This window comes from Phycodurus eques, chromosome 1, assembly GCF_024500275.1.
Source record: "Phycodurus eques isolate BA_2022a chromosome 1, UOR_Pequ_1.1, whole genome shotgun sequence".
In the NCBI taxonomy this organism is placed as follows: Eukaryota; Metazoa; Chordata; class Actinopteri; order Syngnathiformes; family Syngnathidae; genus Phycodurus; species Phycodurus eques.
This window is the reverse complement of record NC_084525.1, coordinates 29,735,896-29,749,974: the sequence shown is the minus strand read 5'-3', so window position 1 is coordinate 29,749,974 and position 14,079 is coordinate 29,735,896. Positions and strand designations below refer to the sequence as shown.

The 14,079-nt window shown below is 40.6% G+C and overlaps 2 protein-coding genes across 4 annotated transcripts; both read left to right on the top strand.

Moving 5' to 3' along the window:
- Window positions 1–3,869: 3,869 nt before the first annotated feature.
- LOC133414378 (troponin C, slow skeletal and cardiac muscles-like) lies at window positions 3,870–9,181 on the top strand. The gene is given in 7 exon segments (XM_061699716.1): window positions 3,870–3,951; window positions 4,766–4,796; window positions 7,619–7,686; window positions 7,688–7,766; window positions 8,018–8,132; window positions 8,213–8,349; window positions 8,942–9,181. Coding segments are annotated over 7 exon segments (486 nt in total). The 5' UTR covers window positions 3,870–3,927; the 3' UTR covers window positions 8,974–9,181.
- A 543-nt stretch (window positions 9,182–9,724) lies between these two features.
- LOC133408060 (P2Y purinoceptor 1) lies at window positions 9,725–13,271 on the top strand. Of its 3 annotated transcripts, XM_061686560.1 has the most exons (3): window positions 9,725–9,814; window positions 10,796–11,705; window positions 13,181–13,271. In XM_061686560.1, coding segments are annotated over exons 2-3 (894 nt in total). In that variant the 5' UTR covers window positions 9,725–9,814; window positions 10,796–10,813; the 3' UTR covers window positions 13,183–13,271. The 3 variants fall into 3 exon arrangements, with proteins under 3 accessions (XP_061542544.1, XP_061542531.1, XP_061542538.1); XM_061686547.1 differs by having other exon boundaries at window positions 10,796–13,271; XM_061686554.1 differs by having other exon boundaries at window positions 9,752–9,814; window positions 10,793–13,271.
- The last annotated feature ends 808 nt before the right edge of the window (window positions 13,272–14,079 follow it).

Below are 14,079 nucleotides of genomic sequence, written 5' to 3'. Positions count from 1 at the left end.
CGTCAACTATAATGTGATGAAAGTCGAGTCAAAGTTGATTAATCGATGGCGTCATTTATACTTCTTCAGCATAGTACAGTGGGGCCCAACCTATATTTGCACTACCGAACCAGTTTCACGTATATATTTTGATAGACTGGCATAGAAACAAATAAAAACAAATGATTAAAAATGCAACTCACCATTACATTTAATATTACGCTTGATGTAGATTTTGTTTCTCACCGCCAGTCCAGTGGTCCCATTTGTGTGAATCTTTTAAGAATAGCGGGGATCGGAATAGAAAAAGCTAGTGAGGCTAAATGCTATTTTGGGTAACCAGCTTCTTTCCGTACTCTCTGACACGCACAGATGTATGACTTTTAAGTGTTGTCTTGGCTTTCCATGCCTTTTTGCACCTCGATACTTTTCCACTGTCATTTCACACTGTTACACACAACTTAATTTCTGAGCTCATTTGTTCTACTTTCTTTGTATGTATGGATTACTTGGGTTGCTCCCAAAATCTGGTGAAATTTTCATGTCTTATTTCACCCGCTGTATATCTGAATGTTCTTTGTATATGTACAGTAAATATGTGTGGTGTGTTTATATTCAAGCATGAATGTGGTTGCGGTCAGACAAAAAAAAAAGTCAGCTATCAGTTTCCTCACTACGAAAAAAAAATTACCTCATATATATATAAATAGAATCATTTTAACAAGGGTGTGAGGATTTTTATCATCTGCTTTATGTTGCTAAAATGTCTTTTACCAAACACCAACGACTATTTCTTACCGCTTCAGGATTTCATTGCACCTTGCAGAGAGTCAAGACACCCTGTGTCACATGTCGCAAAGCAGCCCTAGTTTCATCTGTCCAATGGACAATCTCCTAGCGGTTTTGTGGCTTGTCAATGTGCATTTCAGCAAATTCTCACCTCAGCACTTTCATCATCCTTACTGTAGTTACAGTATTTCAATTACCTAGTGGGTAATTGATTTTGCTTTCTCTAACGGAAGGGTACCACCAATTTAGCCTATGCAATGTGTACAAAGAAAAGAATACTGTACCGACTGTAAACATGCAGTAAACGTTGAATGATGCAATCTGGAGAAGGCACCCTTCGGAGACAGTTGAAGCAGTTTACTCACAAGGAGTGGGTCAAAATGATTTGTACTACAACCCCAATTCCAATGAAGTTGGGACGTTGTGTTAAATAAATCAAAACAGAATACAATGACTTGCAAATCATCCATCCTCAACACCACTTATCCTGGTTAGGATCAGGAAGCGCTGGAGCCTATCCCAGCTGACTTCGGGGAAAAGGCGGACTACACCCTGAACTAGTCGCCAGTCAGTCGCAGGGCACATATAGACATGGACAACCATTTGCACTCACATTCACACCATCACTGAGTGGGAACTGAACCCACGCTGCCCACACCAAAGTCAGGCAAGTGTACCACTACACCATCAGGATTTGCAAATCATGTTCAACCTATATTTTATTTAATACACTACAAAGACAAGCTAATGTTCAAACTGATAGCAAATAATCATTAATTAAAATTATTTAGCAAATAATCATTAACTTAGAATTTTATGGCTGCAACACATTCCAAAAAATCTGCGACAGGTGGCAGAAAAGACTGTGAAAGTTGAGGAATGCTCATCAAACACCTGTTTGGAACATCCCACAGATGAACAGGCTAATTGGGATTCGGTGGGCGCCGTGATTGGGTATAAAAGGAGCTTCCCTGAATTGCTCAGTAATTAACAAGCAAAGATGGGCCGAGGTTCACCTCTTTGTGAACAAGTGTGTGACACTGCATCGAAAACAAACATCAATGTGTAAAGGATATCACCACATGGGCTCAGGAACACTTCAGTAAACCAATGTCAGTAAATACAGTTCGGCGCTACATCCGTAAGTGCAACTTGAAACTCTACTATGTAAAGCAAAAGCCAATTATCGACAACACCCAGAAACGTCGCCGGATTCTCTGGGCCCGAGCTCATCTAAGATGGACTGAACCAAAGTGGAAAAGTGTTCGGTGGTCTGACGAGTCCACATTTCAAATTGTTTTTGGAAATTGTGGACGTCGTGTCCTCCGGGCCAAAGAGGAAAAGAACCATCCGGACTGTTATGGACGCAAAGTTCAAAAGCCAGCATCTGTGATGGTATGGGGCTGTGTTAGTGCCAATGGCATGGGTAACTTACACATCTGTGAAGGCAACATTACTGCTGAAAGATACATAAAGGTTTTGGCAAAACATATGCTGCCATCCAAGCAACATCTTTTTCATGGACGCCCCTGCTTATTTCAGCAAGACAATGCCAAACCACATTCTGCATGTGTTACAACAGCGTGGCTTCGTAGTAAAAGAGTGCGGGTACTGGACTGGCCTGCCTGCAGTCCAGACCGGTCTCCCATTGAAAATGTGTGGCGCATTATGAAGCGTAAAATACAGCAACGGAGACCTCGGACTGTTGAACAGCTGAAGCTGTACATCAAGCAAGAATGGGAAAGAATTCCACCTACAAAGCTTCAACAATTAGTGTCCTCAGTTCCCAAACATTTGTTGAATGTAGTTAAAAGCAAATGTGTCGTAACACAGTAGTAAACATGACCCTGTCCCAGCTTTTTTGCAACGTGTTGCAGCCATAAAATTCAAAGTTAATGATTATTTGCCAAAAACAATAAAGTTTATCAGTTTGAACATTAAATATCTTGTCTTTGTAGTGTATTAAATTAAATATAGGTTGAACATGATTTGCAAATCATTGTATTCTGAATTTATTTACACAACGTCCCAACTTCATTGGAATTGGGGTTGTATTTGCACTGGATTCCGCCTCTGCATCTGGCACAGGGTGTTTTGAATCTGTGCAGGTTACAATGAAATCTCAAGATTATTAAGTCTTTCTGGAGAGAAATGCGCCGCCTAAGGTCAGAATGCTTGGTCTCAGTCAAAGGTCATCGGTCCTCCAAGAGGATAACGACACAGCTAAAACACACAGCTAAAAATACCCAAGAATGGCTAAGAGCAAAAACATTGGACTATTCTTAAGAACTCTGATGTAATTCCTATTTAACATATGTGGAAGGAGCTGAAACATGCAGTCTGGAGAAGGGACTCTTCAAACCTGAGACAGCTGAAGCAGTTTGGTGATGAGGAGTGGGCCAAAATACACGGCGACAGGTGCACATACTGTATTATTTCCCTGACCATTATGGGTTTTTCTTTTTTTCCTTAACAAGAGGGCAACAACAATTTTATCCATATGTGTCCATTTGCTAGCAGCTACAACTTTTCTCGGAATACTTTCTTCAAGATGTTGTCTGTGGAAGTTTTCAAAGTGTTAGAGATTACTTGTACTTTGCTGATGACTGTTGGTAATAATTTCACATAAAATAATGAACTCAAAAATCAATTATTCTCAATATGTGTCTGCATCAGATATGATCAGAATTCATATTGTTGTTTGATTTCAAACTGTACACATGAAGCTGTTTCAGCCTAGTTCTCTCTAGTTGACTCATCTTTTGACAGTGGCTTCACATTTCTATTGCAATTACTTTTTTAAAATAGTACAACAGTCATGAAGTTGGAATCTTAGCCTACCCTCCTTTGAAAGATACCTAGATACAATATTATTTTCTCTCTGGGGCATTGCAGGCATAGCTTGTAAACATGACAATGACCCAGCTGAACATCACTTAAATCCACCCAGCGTTTCAATGTTCTACTTTTGCTAGGTGGCTTCTTTTGTTTCCTATTTATAGGACTCTTTTACTCTCTGTTTCTGTCAATCAGCCCCTCCCCCATCACTCTTCAATTTTGTGGGATGGGTCACAAGCTTTTTTTAATGCCAAAGTCCCACAGCACTCCCAAGGCTGAACCAGTGCCACGTTTGTCAGAGGAAACGAAGGAACAGCAGGGATGGATGACGTCTATAAAGCAGCGGTAAGTGCAAATAAGGCCGAGTGTATTTATGCTATCTGATAATATTTCACGTATAAATGCATACCTGAATCAAAATCGTGCATCTATTCAACTCGAACATAATCTATCTGGAAATATGATATGGTAGACATGTCATTGTGTGCATACAGCTGAGGAGCCATTGTGACCGTTAGGCCCTTTCAATGTCATGCCAGGAAATCGTCATAGGATAGACCGTAATGAGAATGCACACGTAAGAGAGACTAAAGTATAAAGGACAAAGTTGTTCATGTGATTCTGGATTAGAACTGAGTGCAGTTCTGCAGTTGAAAATAATGATAAATACTGAGATGATTTCTTCGAGATCATACTTTTGTGACGCTTCATACTGCCTTTATTTTTGACAAAACTATCATTAGAACATCAAGTACAGCGTACGGAATAAAGATTATACAGTATATGAAATGAATTGCTGTTTCCGGTTCCTTTTCCTTTTTCTGTTCTTTTCCTTTGGGGGACACGACATTAGAAACATTGCAATGTTCGTTCATATTGCGAACAGTTATTTAAAAGGAAACTGGGGTTAAAGCCCCAGTGTAACAATAGAAAAAGAAAAAACAGCTGGAAATAAAAGGAACAGCTGATGGTGCTCCCACCCTGAGAACACACACACATACACACATGTACATAACTCTATGACAATCGATCTCGTACACACTTTCCAACAACCAGAATAGAAGTTGAAGACAGCTACATGACATATCACTCATAAAGCTTAGCCGTGTATAGAGGAGCAGTACATTTAATGCTTGTCCTGTCCTGTTTTTCTATCTAGGTTGAGAACTTGACAGAGGAGCAGAAAAATGGTAAGCAAACAAATGCTTAATCTTATTATGCTACTTCCACCAACAGTCTTGGAGGCAAAAACAGATAGTAAAGACATACTGTAACATCTCAACCAAAATCACATGAAAAATGACCTGTGTAATTCCCAAACAAATCGTGGAGTACAGTATATGCACAGTGTGTGCCACTGGCGGGCCATACATTTGCTACCTGGCTTTTACCTGACTTATTGCACCTCTTAATACCACGTCTGTCATGTCACAATTGTAAAAAGGATCAACACTAGACAAACACGCAATAGAACAGCATGCAACTGTGCCACATTCATCTCCTGGAGCAGTTCTGAATCAATATTTATCTAACAACATCACAAAGAAATAAAACATTCCATTAAATACATCATACTAACCAGAGATGCTGATTATTACTAATGTGTGCAGACTGCTACAGATGTGTCTTTCTATGGTCTAAATTGGCTGTAACAAGTTTTGCTCTCACCAACCAACCATAGGATGGAAAATCGCTGACGTCATCGAGGACCAGCGCTCTGGGCCTGTGAGCAGAGAGCATTTGAAATCTTATTGGTTAAAAAAAAAAAAGCAAACAGTATAGCTAATATCGATCCAGTTACACTGAGCAGCACTACTGATTCTGAAGGCACTGGGCAGATTACATTGACATGGCAGCACATAGAGGCTGAAATGTGAAAACTGAAAATATCTTTGAGGGTGCATGTAGAGGTAGTATGCAGCCTGATTGTTTCTGTATATTTGGGGAGGAAGTGGTGGAGTATTGTGGTCCAAGTGGTTGGCACATCTTGCCTTGCAGTTGAGATGATTTGGGTTCAAACCCCAGCTCAGGCCCTCCTGTGTGGAATTTGCAGGTCCTCCCCACACTTGCACGTTTTTTTTCCCAGGCTCCCTGGGAAACTCTAAATGGACTGTAGTCTATTAGAGTATCTTGGGGTTTTGTTCTCGCGCAGAAGTGGCAATGGTACTCAAACTTTGTATAAGTAAAAGTACATATATTTGTGCAAAAAGACTCAAGTCCTGTACTTAAGTAGAAGTAAAAAAGCACAAACTCTGAAATGTACTCTCATACAAACGTACAAAGTAAAAATGAATTTTCCCTGTTAATGTTAGGCAAGGCGGCACGGTGGGCGACTGGTTAGAGCGTCCGCCTCACAGTTCTGAGGAGCGGGGTTCAATTCCCGGTCCCGCCTGTGTGGAGTTTGCATGTTCTCCCCGTGCCTGCGTGGGTTTTCTCCGGGCACTCCGGTTTCCTCCCACATCCCAAAAACATGCATTAATTGGGCACTCTAAATTGCCCGTAGGTGTGAATGTGAGTGCGAATGTTGTTTGTTTGTATGTGCCCTGCGATTGGCTGGCGACCAGTTCAGGGTGTACCCCGCCTCAGAAAATGGATGGATGGATGTTATACAATATCTGTTGTGATAACTTGGCAAAACATGTTTTTTTTCTCTGCACACACGATAGTTTCCCTCTTTGATCAACTTACAGAACATAATGTCGTACTGAGAAGAAAAAAAAAAATCAAGTTACATAAAACGTAAAATGAATATGTTTTATATGTATAAAGCAAGAACTAGATATCATTGGCTCGATGTTTATGCTATCAAAACCTGTTCTGATATCTTTGCTTTCATTTTGAACTTTTTTTGAACTCAGTAAGAAGAAAATGCAAAATTAGCTAATGATAACCACTGAAAAAATACATCTATTTTTTTTTTCTTCAGATGAGATGGTGAATTATTAGTATTATTATTTTTAGGGTTGCACAAGACACAACACATTCCAAACAATTCTCTTAAATAAGGCCATGGATGGGGAATGTCTTGCTTCACCGAATCTGTTGCAGTCGTCGTTAATGCTCCCTGGTTCATGTTGCTTCATGTCGCTGTTGTCCTTGTTTTTTTTCCCACCTTATAAGAGCCCAAGATTTCAAATCAATCAATCAATCACCTTCTCGGTTGATGTTACCTCTGTATTTGCTTTTTTTTTTTTTTTTTGGCATGTCATCATCCACAGAGTTTGAGAAAGGAACAATCATATTTTGACAAAAGTAGTATAAAGTACCGATTTTTGGTTTCTAATGTTGAGAGAAAAAGTAAAGTATAGAGATACCAGAAATTCTACTTAAGTATAATAAAACATTTGTATTTTGTTACTTCCCATCATGGTTCACAAGTGAGGGAAGAATGAAGAGGGAAATCAACAGGTGGATCGGTGCAGCGCCTACAGTGATGAGGACTCTGTATCGGTCTGTCGTGGTGAAGAAGGAGCTGAGCCGAAAGGCAAAGCTATCAATTTATCAGTTTATCTACATTTCTGCCCTCACCTATAGTTAACAGCTGTGGGCAGTTACCGAAAGAACAAGATCGCGGATAAAGGGGTCAAAATGAGTTTCCTCCGCAAGCTGTCCGGCCTCTCCCTTAAAGATAGGGTGAGAACCTCGATCATCCATCTGGGAGGGGCTCAGAGTCGAGCTGCTGCTCCTCCACATTGAGTGGAGCCATTCGTTAGGATGCTTCCTGGAAGCCTTCCCGATGAGGTGGTCCGAGCACATCCCAGCGGGAGGAGGCCCCGGGGAAGACCCAGGACACGCTGGAGAGTCTGTCTCTCGGCTGGTCTCGGAACGTCTCAGGAGCCACCCGGCCACACGTGTGGCTAAAAGTCTGGGCTTCGCTCTCCCCATAAACCGCCATGTAAACTCTAGCAAATTTTATATGAATCATAATCTGCTCTCAACACAATAAATTGAATCTAACAGCTTTTTAGTGTTACTGCATAAATTGAAACTATATTGTCTGTGTGTCCCACAGAGTTTAAGGCTGCCTTTGACATCTTCATCCAAGATGCAGAGGACGGCTGCATCAGCACTAAGGAACTGGGGAAAGGTGATGAGGATGCTGGGGCAAAATCCGACGCCTGAAGAACTGCAGGAGATGATCGATGAGGTGGATGAAGATGGTATGGCAGCCCTAAAAAGAGCAAACAGGGCATCATGGACGTGATACACAATTTGTTTAGTTGTCTAAACATTACTGTACAGAGAGTGTCCTGTACATTTTCCAAAGATACCAAGTGTGCCCAGTTTTTTTGTAACAGATGGACTGATACAGCATTACAAAAAGTAGCTGCTAAAAAATGAATTGGATAACAGGTGGCTTTTATAGCAGCTCACCCATGATAAGATTCTTTATCTTTTTATCTATTCACAGGCAGCGGCACAGTTGACTTTGATGAGTTCTTGGTTATGATGGTCCGCTGCATGAAGGAGGAGAGCAAAGGAAAATCAGAAGAGGAGCTGGCCGAACTTTTCCGCATGTTTGACAAGTATGCAACTGTCACCCAATCCTACATGTTCTTAGTTACGTGAAAACTTGGATGAAAAACTCTTTTTATCTTGCGTTGAGGAACGGAGATGGTTACATAGATCTGGAGGAGCTTAAGTCCATGCTCGAGTCTACTGGAGAATCCATCACTGAAGATGACATCGAGGAGCTGATGAAGGATGGAGATAAAAACAATGATGGCAAAATTGATTATGATGGTACATTCTTCTTCTTCTTCCTATTATTATTATTATTATTATTTAAAAAAAAAATACATCTGCAAAGTGTTTGCAAAGTGTACTCATCCCTATAAAATGCACGGTTTTTATGCCTATGCCAAAAGCCAGAATGTCAAATTAAAAGCTTAGATCATCAAAATATTTTTTATAGCCACTGATTAAAATAAAATGTATTTATCCTCCCCATATAAATGTCCATAATATTTACTTAAACTAAAAAGTTGAATTTCTATTCAACATTTGCCATTGAGAAACTAACACCCCCCCCCCCCCCCTCCCAAAAAAAACAAACAACCTGTATAATAAAATAAATCAATTGATGACATACTTGCGAGGGCAATACATGCCAAAATGGACAATGGAGGCTCAGGTGGTTTTAAAATGCTAGTGGGTTGCTTTTTAAAGATCGGAAAAAATGTCCGGAGAAAGGACAATCGAAATATTGGTAATGCCTTCCATTACTGCATTGCAGCAAAAAGAAGCGATAGTTACTGTAATTGCGTTGCTATTCTAACACAAAACTTGTGTCAGAGTTGTTGAAGTGTTTGATTTCATGTGTTCTCTCCAACAGAGTTCCTGGAGTTCATGAAAGGTGTTGAATAAAGGATTCAGATGGAGGCCACAAAATGCTGAATTATTTTTATTCTGCTGCTGGATTAAGTCCTTCAGATACTGTAGGCCTCTGTTCACTGTGCGCCATACATCTTCAGTGGGCATGTGTCATTTCTTTCTGGAAACAACTTCAGTGAAGGGCCAAGATTGTTTTACAAATCCCCAGTACACAAACACGATTTTAAATAAAACTATTTTCAGAACCACACGTTTGGCTGGGCTTCATTTGTGATGAAAAAGTATCAAAACATTTTCCATCCATCAAGCTGTCCTTTTTCTATAACGCTTATCCTTCGGTGTGCGGGCAACTGATTCAGATTCAGACACATTTATTGATCCCAGTGCGGGCAATTAGTTTCCTGTTTTGAACTAATCCAAGGTTGACCAGCTTCCTGAAGCATATTGCATTTGAACTAAAAGGTTCCACTGTACAAAGTTATGGACTCAATAAAAAGGTCAGAATAGAATGTGGGAGTTGACGGATGTGCGATTTTCCCCTCACAAACATCTATCATTTTAGGCTCATTTTGCTTTTTTCTCACCATTTGGTCATGAAATGGGGAACCTTTACCGCATGGATGTTATATTTCAGAAGTAAAATAGAATAAAAAGAAATGCAGACTGACGAGCCACAACAGTAAGTGGCTCATAATCCCCTATTTAGCTCGTGTAGCCCACATTTCCTGTGCTTGGTCTTTCTTGTACGCCTACAGCCCAATGAAACAGGAACTTAAAGACACAGGAAAGTGCACTGACACAGTTGAACAGCATCAAAACACGTTCAATTGTAAGCGAGTGAAGAATTAAGACGAAGCTTCTCAAACGACCAAAGGTAATATTTACCCACAAAATGCGTTTGATTTGGTGTATTAAATTCTGAATTCAAATTATACAGCATGCATAATACAGCAAATGTTAAAAGATTATTCAGCACATTTCAAAAAGAAATTATAATGTGATTTTTACTCACCAGTATCACTGTAAAACATTGTGAATTCTCAACATTCATTTAGATGAATGGATATTTCTGTACTGACATCCATAACAATACAAAATATGAACATGTTGTCCATCTGACGCTCTAAAAATAAGGATACTGTAATCCACCCACCTATCCATTTTCTACAGTGCTTGTTTTCATTAGGTTCACAGGCCAGCTGGCGCCTATCCCACCTGACATTAGGCACGAGGCAATGGTACACCTTGGACTGACCGCCAGTCAATCGCAGGCCACCTACGGGCATAAGCAAGCAAACAAACAAAAACATTCACACGGCAAAGAGAGAACTGGCAAACTCCACATAGGAAGGTCGGAACTGAGATTAAAACTCCAATGCTCACTGTGAGGCAGATGTGCTAACCACAATACCACCAAATTTTTCCCATATTTGCAAAGAACCAAGCATTTTTTCCCAACCTGTATTCAGGTGCCCAAGGTGCACACCAGGAGGAGCAGCACAATGTCCATTGAAATGAAGCATAAAAAATACAGGGGAAAAAAAAATCTTTCATTTCTTACATTCTATTTAATTATGTCATTACTATATGTTTTTATAAAGTACAATATTATAGCGTCAGTGCTATTTACTAATTTTAAAAAACACATTGCAAGCATTTTGTTTTTTGGAGGGGGAGGCTGGAACGGATTAAGATCATTTGCATTTATTAAAATGGGGAAAGATGATTTTTGATACAAGTGTTATGAAATACGAATGTGGTAATGGAACAATTCATATCTTAATCTAATTCTGTTTCACAAAGCCAACAAGCATGTTTGCTATTGTGTTTCTCTGAGCATCTGCTCTTTTAGCAGGTCATCATCCATTGAGCAATGAGTAACCAGACAGCAGTAGGGTGTCAAGTTCCTTCAGCAGAGTACCAGGTCTACTTGTTCCCAGCCGTCTACATCTTCGCTCTGGTGTTTGGTCTCCCGGGAAACCTGGCTGCGATCTACGTGTTCACCTTTAGGGTCAACCCCCGCACCGCCTTCAGCGTGTATATCAGCAATCTGGCTCTGGCAGATGTCGTCATCCTGTGCACACTTCCCTTCCGGATCCACTACCACCTCAACAGGAACAATTGGGTGTTTGGCGACGTCGCCTGTCGGATCACGGGGGTCCTCTTCTACGCCAACATCTACATGAGCATTTGCTTCATGACGTGCATCTGCGTAGACCGCTACATGGCCACGGTGCATCCTCATGCTTACCTGAAGCTGCGAAGACCCCGGTACTCTCTGCTCACCAGCACCGCTCTCTGGGCTGTCGCAGGAGTAGCTGTCGTAGTCTTCATCCTCATGGGGCCTCTGGAGACAAATGGTAGCAAATCAGGGAACCACAGCTGCTTTGAGAACTTCGCTGCCCAGGAGTGGAGCTCCCGTCTGTTGCCCTACAGCATTCTGAGCCTCATCTTCTGCTCGCTGCTGCCATCCGCCATCATCTTGGTGTGCTACCCTCTGGCCGCCAGACGCATTTCCAGGATGCACACAATGATGGCCCAGCGAACCTTGAGGGTCATCTACACCATCATGGCCATCACGCTGATTTGCTTCCTGCCCAACCACGTGGTATACCTGCTGCACCTGCTTCGCCGCTTGGAGGTCATCCAGAGATGCCCCCTGGCCAACGCCATCTACAACGCCAGGAGGGTCACCATGGCCCTCGTCATCCTCAACACATGCCTGGACCCTCTGCTCTATTACGTCACCACCAGCCACTGCACATGTAAGTCCCTGAAAAGGACTTGGTTTAGAGTCCGTAGGCGTCAAAGTGTTTACACCATCACAGTGCGCTAAAATGGTACGAGCTTTGCAATACTGGACATTGGACCAGAGCTCTTAGTTGACCCTGAAACTTAATGCTAGAATTGTTGGCTTCCAACTTTGTGATAACAGTAAAGCAAGGTCCATAAAGGCATGTTTAGATGAGCCCTATCAAGCAATTTTGTCATGAACTAGTTCAGGGGTCATCAACCTTTGTGAAACTGAGAGCTACTGCTTGGGTACTGATTAATGCGAAGGGCTACCAGCTTGATACGCATTTCTGAAATATTTTTTCTCAACTTAACTTAAATTAAATGATAGTAATAATTAATTATATTCATCTATGTGAAGATTGATCAGTCTAATGATTTCTCACCATAATTATCAACAATGATTTTAACATTGTTTTAACACAACTGGCACATTTTATAAGGCAGGAAACCTTCAATGTGCAACCCTTTATTTCTATGAATCTCTGCAAGGGTTTACATTTTCAAATAATTACTTCGAGAATTTTCTTAGAAAATCACAATATCCCATTTACGAGGAGCTATCTTTCGAACAGGCCCATGGGCCACTTATGTGGTCTTTGGGGATTACCTGGTGCCCGTGGGCCCCATGTTAATGAACCCTGAATGAGAAACAGCGGTCACTAACCTTTTTTGTGCCATAGACTGATTTTACCTTAATACCAATTTTGACAGATCGCCATAGAAACAAATAAAAACCAAATGATTAAATGTACATTACAACTTGGATTGTAATACATACAGTGCTGTGAAAAAGTATTCTCAAATTCTTATTTTTCTGCATATAGTTTCTCCACTTTGTTAAAAATCATCAAACTAATGCAAAAATCAGAAAAAACGATATCCCAAGTGAACTTAAAATGCTGTTTATTTCAATTGCGATTTTATTTATTAAGGGAAAAAAATATTCAACGCTACCTTGGCCCTGTGTGAAAAATGTATTGCTCCCTAAACCTATTAACTGGTTGGGCCACCCTCAGCAGAAACAACTGAAATCAAACATTTTCTTTAACTGAGTCTTTCACATCTCTGGCCCACTCTTCCTTGCAGAATTGTTTTAATTCAGCAACACTAGAGGGGTTTCAAGCATTAATGGAAGGCCATTAAGGTCATGCCACAGCATTTCACTCCACTCCAGACTTTGACTTTTAATTAATCATTTAAAAAAATGTATTTCACGTACAAGATTGATTTCATATTCTCATTAGTTCCTGCAAGTTGCAATCATGTGCACAGTTGCGTTAAAAGACTGCATAGGAGGACGCATGAAATAGTTCTGACTCCCCTGAAGATTTAGTGAAGATATTAAAAGCTACCAAAAGCTCCAAAGAACCACGTGATCATTTTGTTTTTTAAGCCACTCAGAGGTTGACTTGCTATTCTGTTTTGGATTGTCGTCCTGCTGCAGAACTCAAGTGTGCTTCAATTTGAGGTCACAAACTGAAGGCTGACCATTGTCCTTCTGGATTTTCTGGTAGAGAACAAAATTCAGCCCGCGACCCTAGTGAGAAGCGGCTCAGAAAATGGATGGATGGATGGAGAACAAAATTCATGGTTCCATCAATCACAGCAAGTCAAGAGCAAAGAGTCAAAGCAGCCCCAGACCATCACACTACCACAACCATGCTTAACTGTTGGTGTGATGATTTTTTTCTGAAATGCTATGTCATATTTACACCAATGTAACGAAAAACACACCTTCCAAAAAGTTCAATTTTCGTAAAGAGTCCACAGAATATTCCCCCAAAAAACTTGGGAATCATTCAGAAGTTTTTTGTTGTTTTTGTTTTTTTACAAAAGAAAAAATTGTCTTGATGTTCCTTTTGGTCGTCAGTAGCCTTGGAACTCTGCCATGGATGCCATTTTTGTCCAGTCTCTTCCTTATTGTTGAGTCATGAGTACTGACCTTAACTGAGGCAAGGGAAGCCTGCAGTTCTTTAGATGTTGTCCTGGGTTCCTTTGTGACCTCCTGGATGAGTCATCGCTGTGCTCTTGGGGTAATTTTTGTAGGCTGGGCACTCCTAGGAACTTTTACCACTCTTCCATGTTTTCTCATTTTGTGAATAATGGCTCTCACCATGGTTCAATGAAGGCCTAAACCTTTAGCAAGGACTTTATAACTATTTATGAAATGGTAGATGCCAATTACAGTACTTTATTTCTCATTGCTTTCCAAACAATGGGATTAGCCACAGTTAATACATGATTTAACAAGGGGGCCATTACTTTTTCACACAGGGCCAGGTAGCTTTGAATAATTTTTTGCCCATTCATTAATAAAATTACCCTTTAAAATTGTTACTTACT

What these genes read in the sequence shown, in the direction of transcription:
- LOC133408060 (XM_061686547.1), top strand. Translation starts at nt 10,814, where the DNA reads ATGAGTAACCAGACAGCAGTAGGGTGTCAAGTTCCTTCAGCAGAGTAC.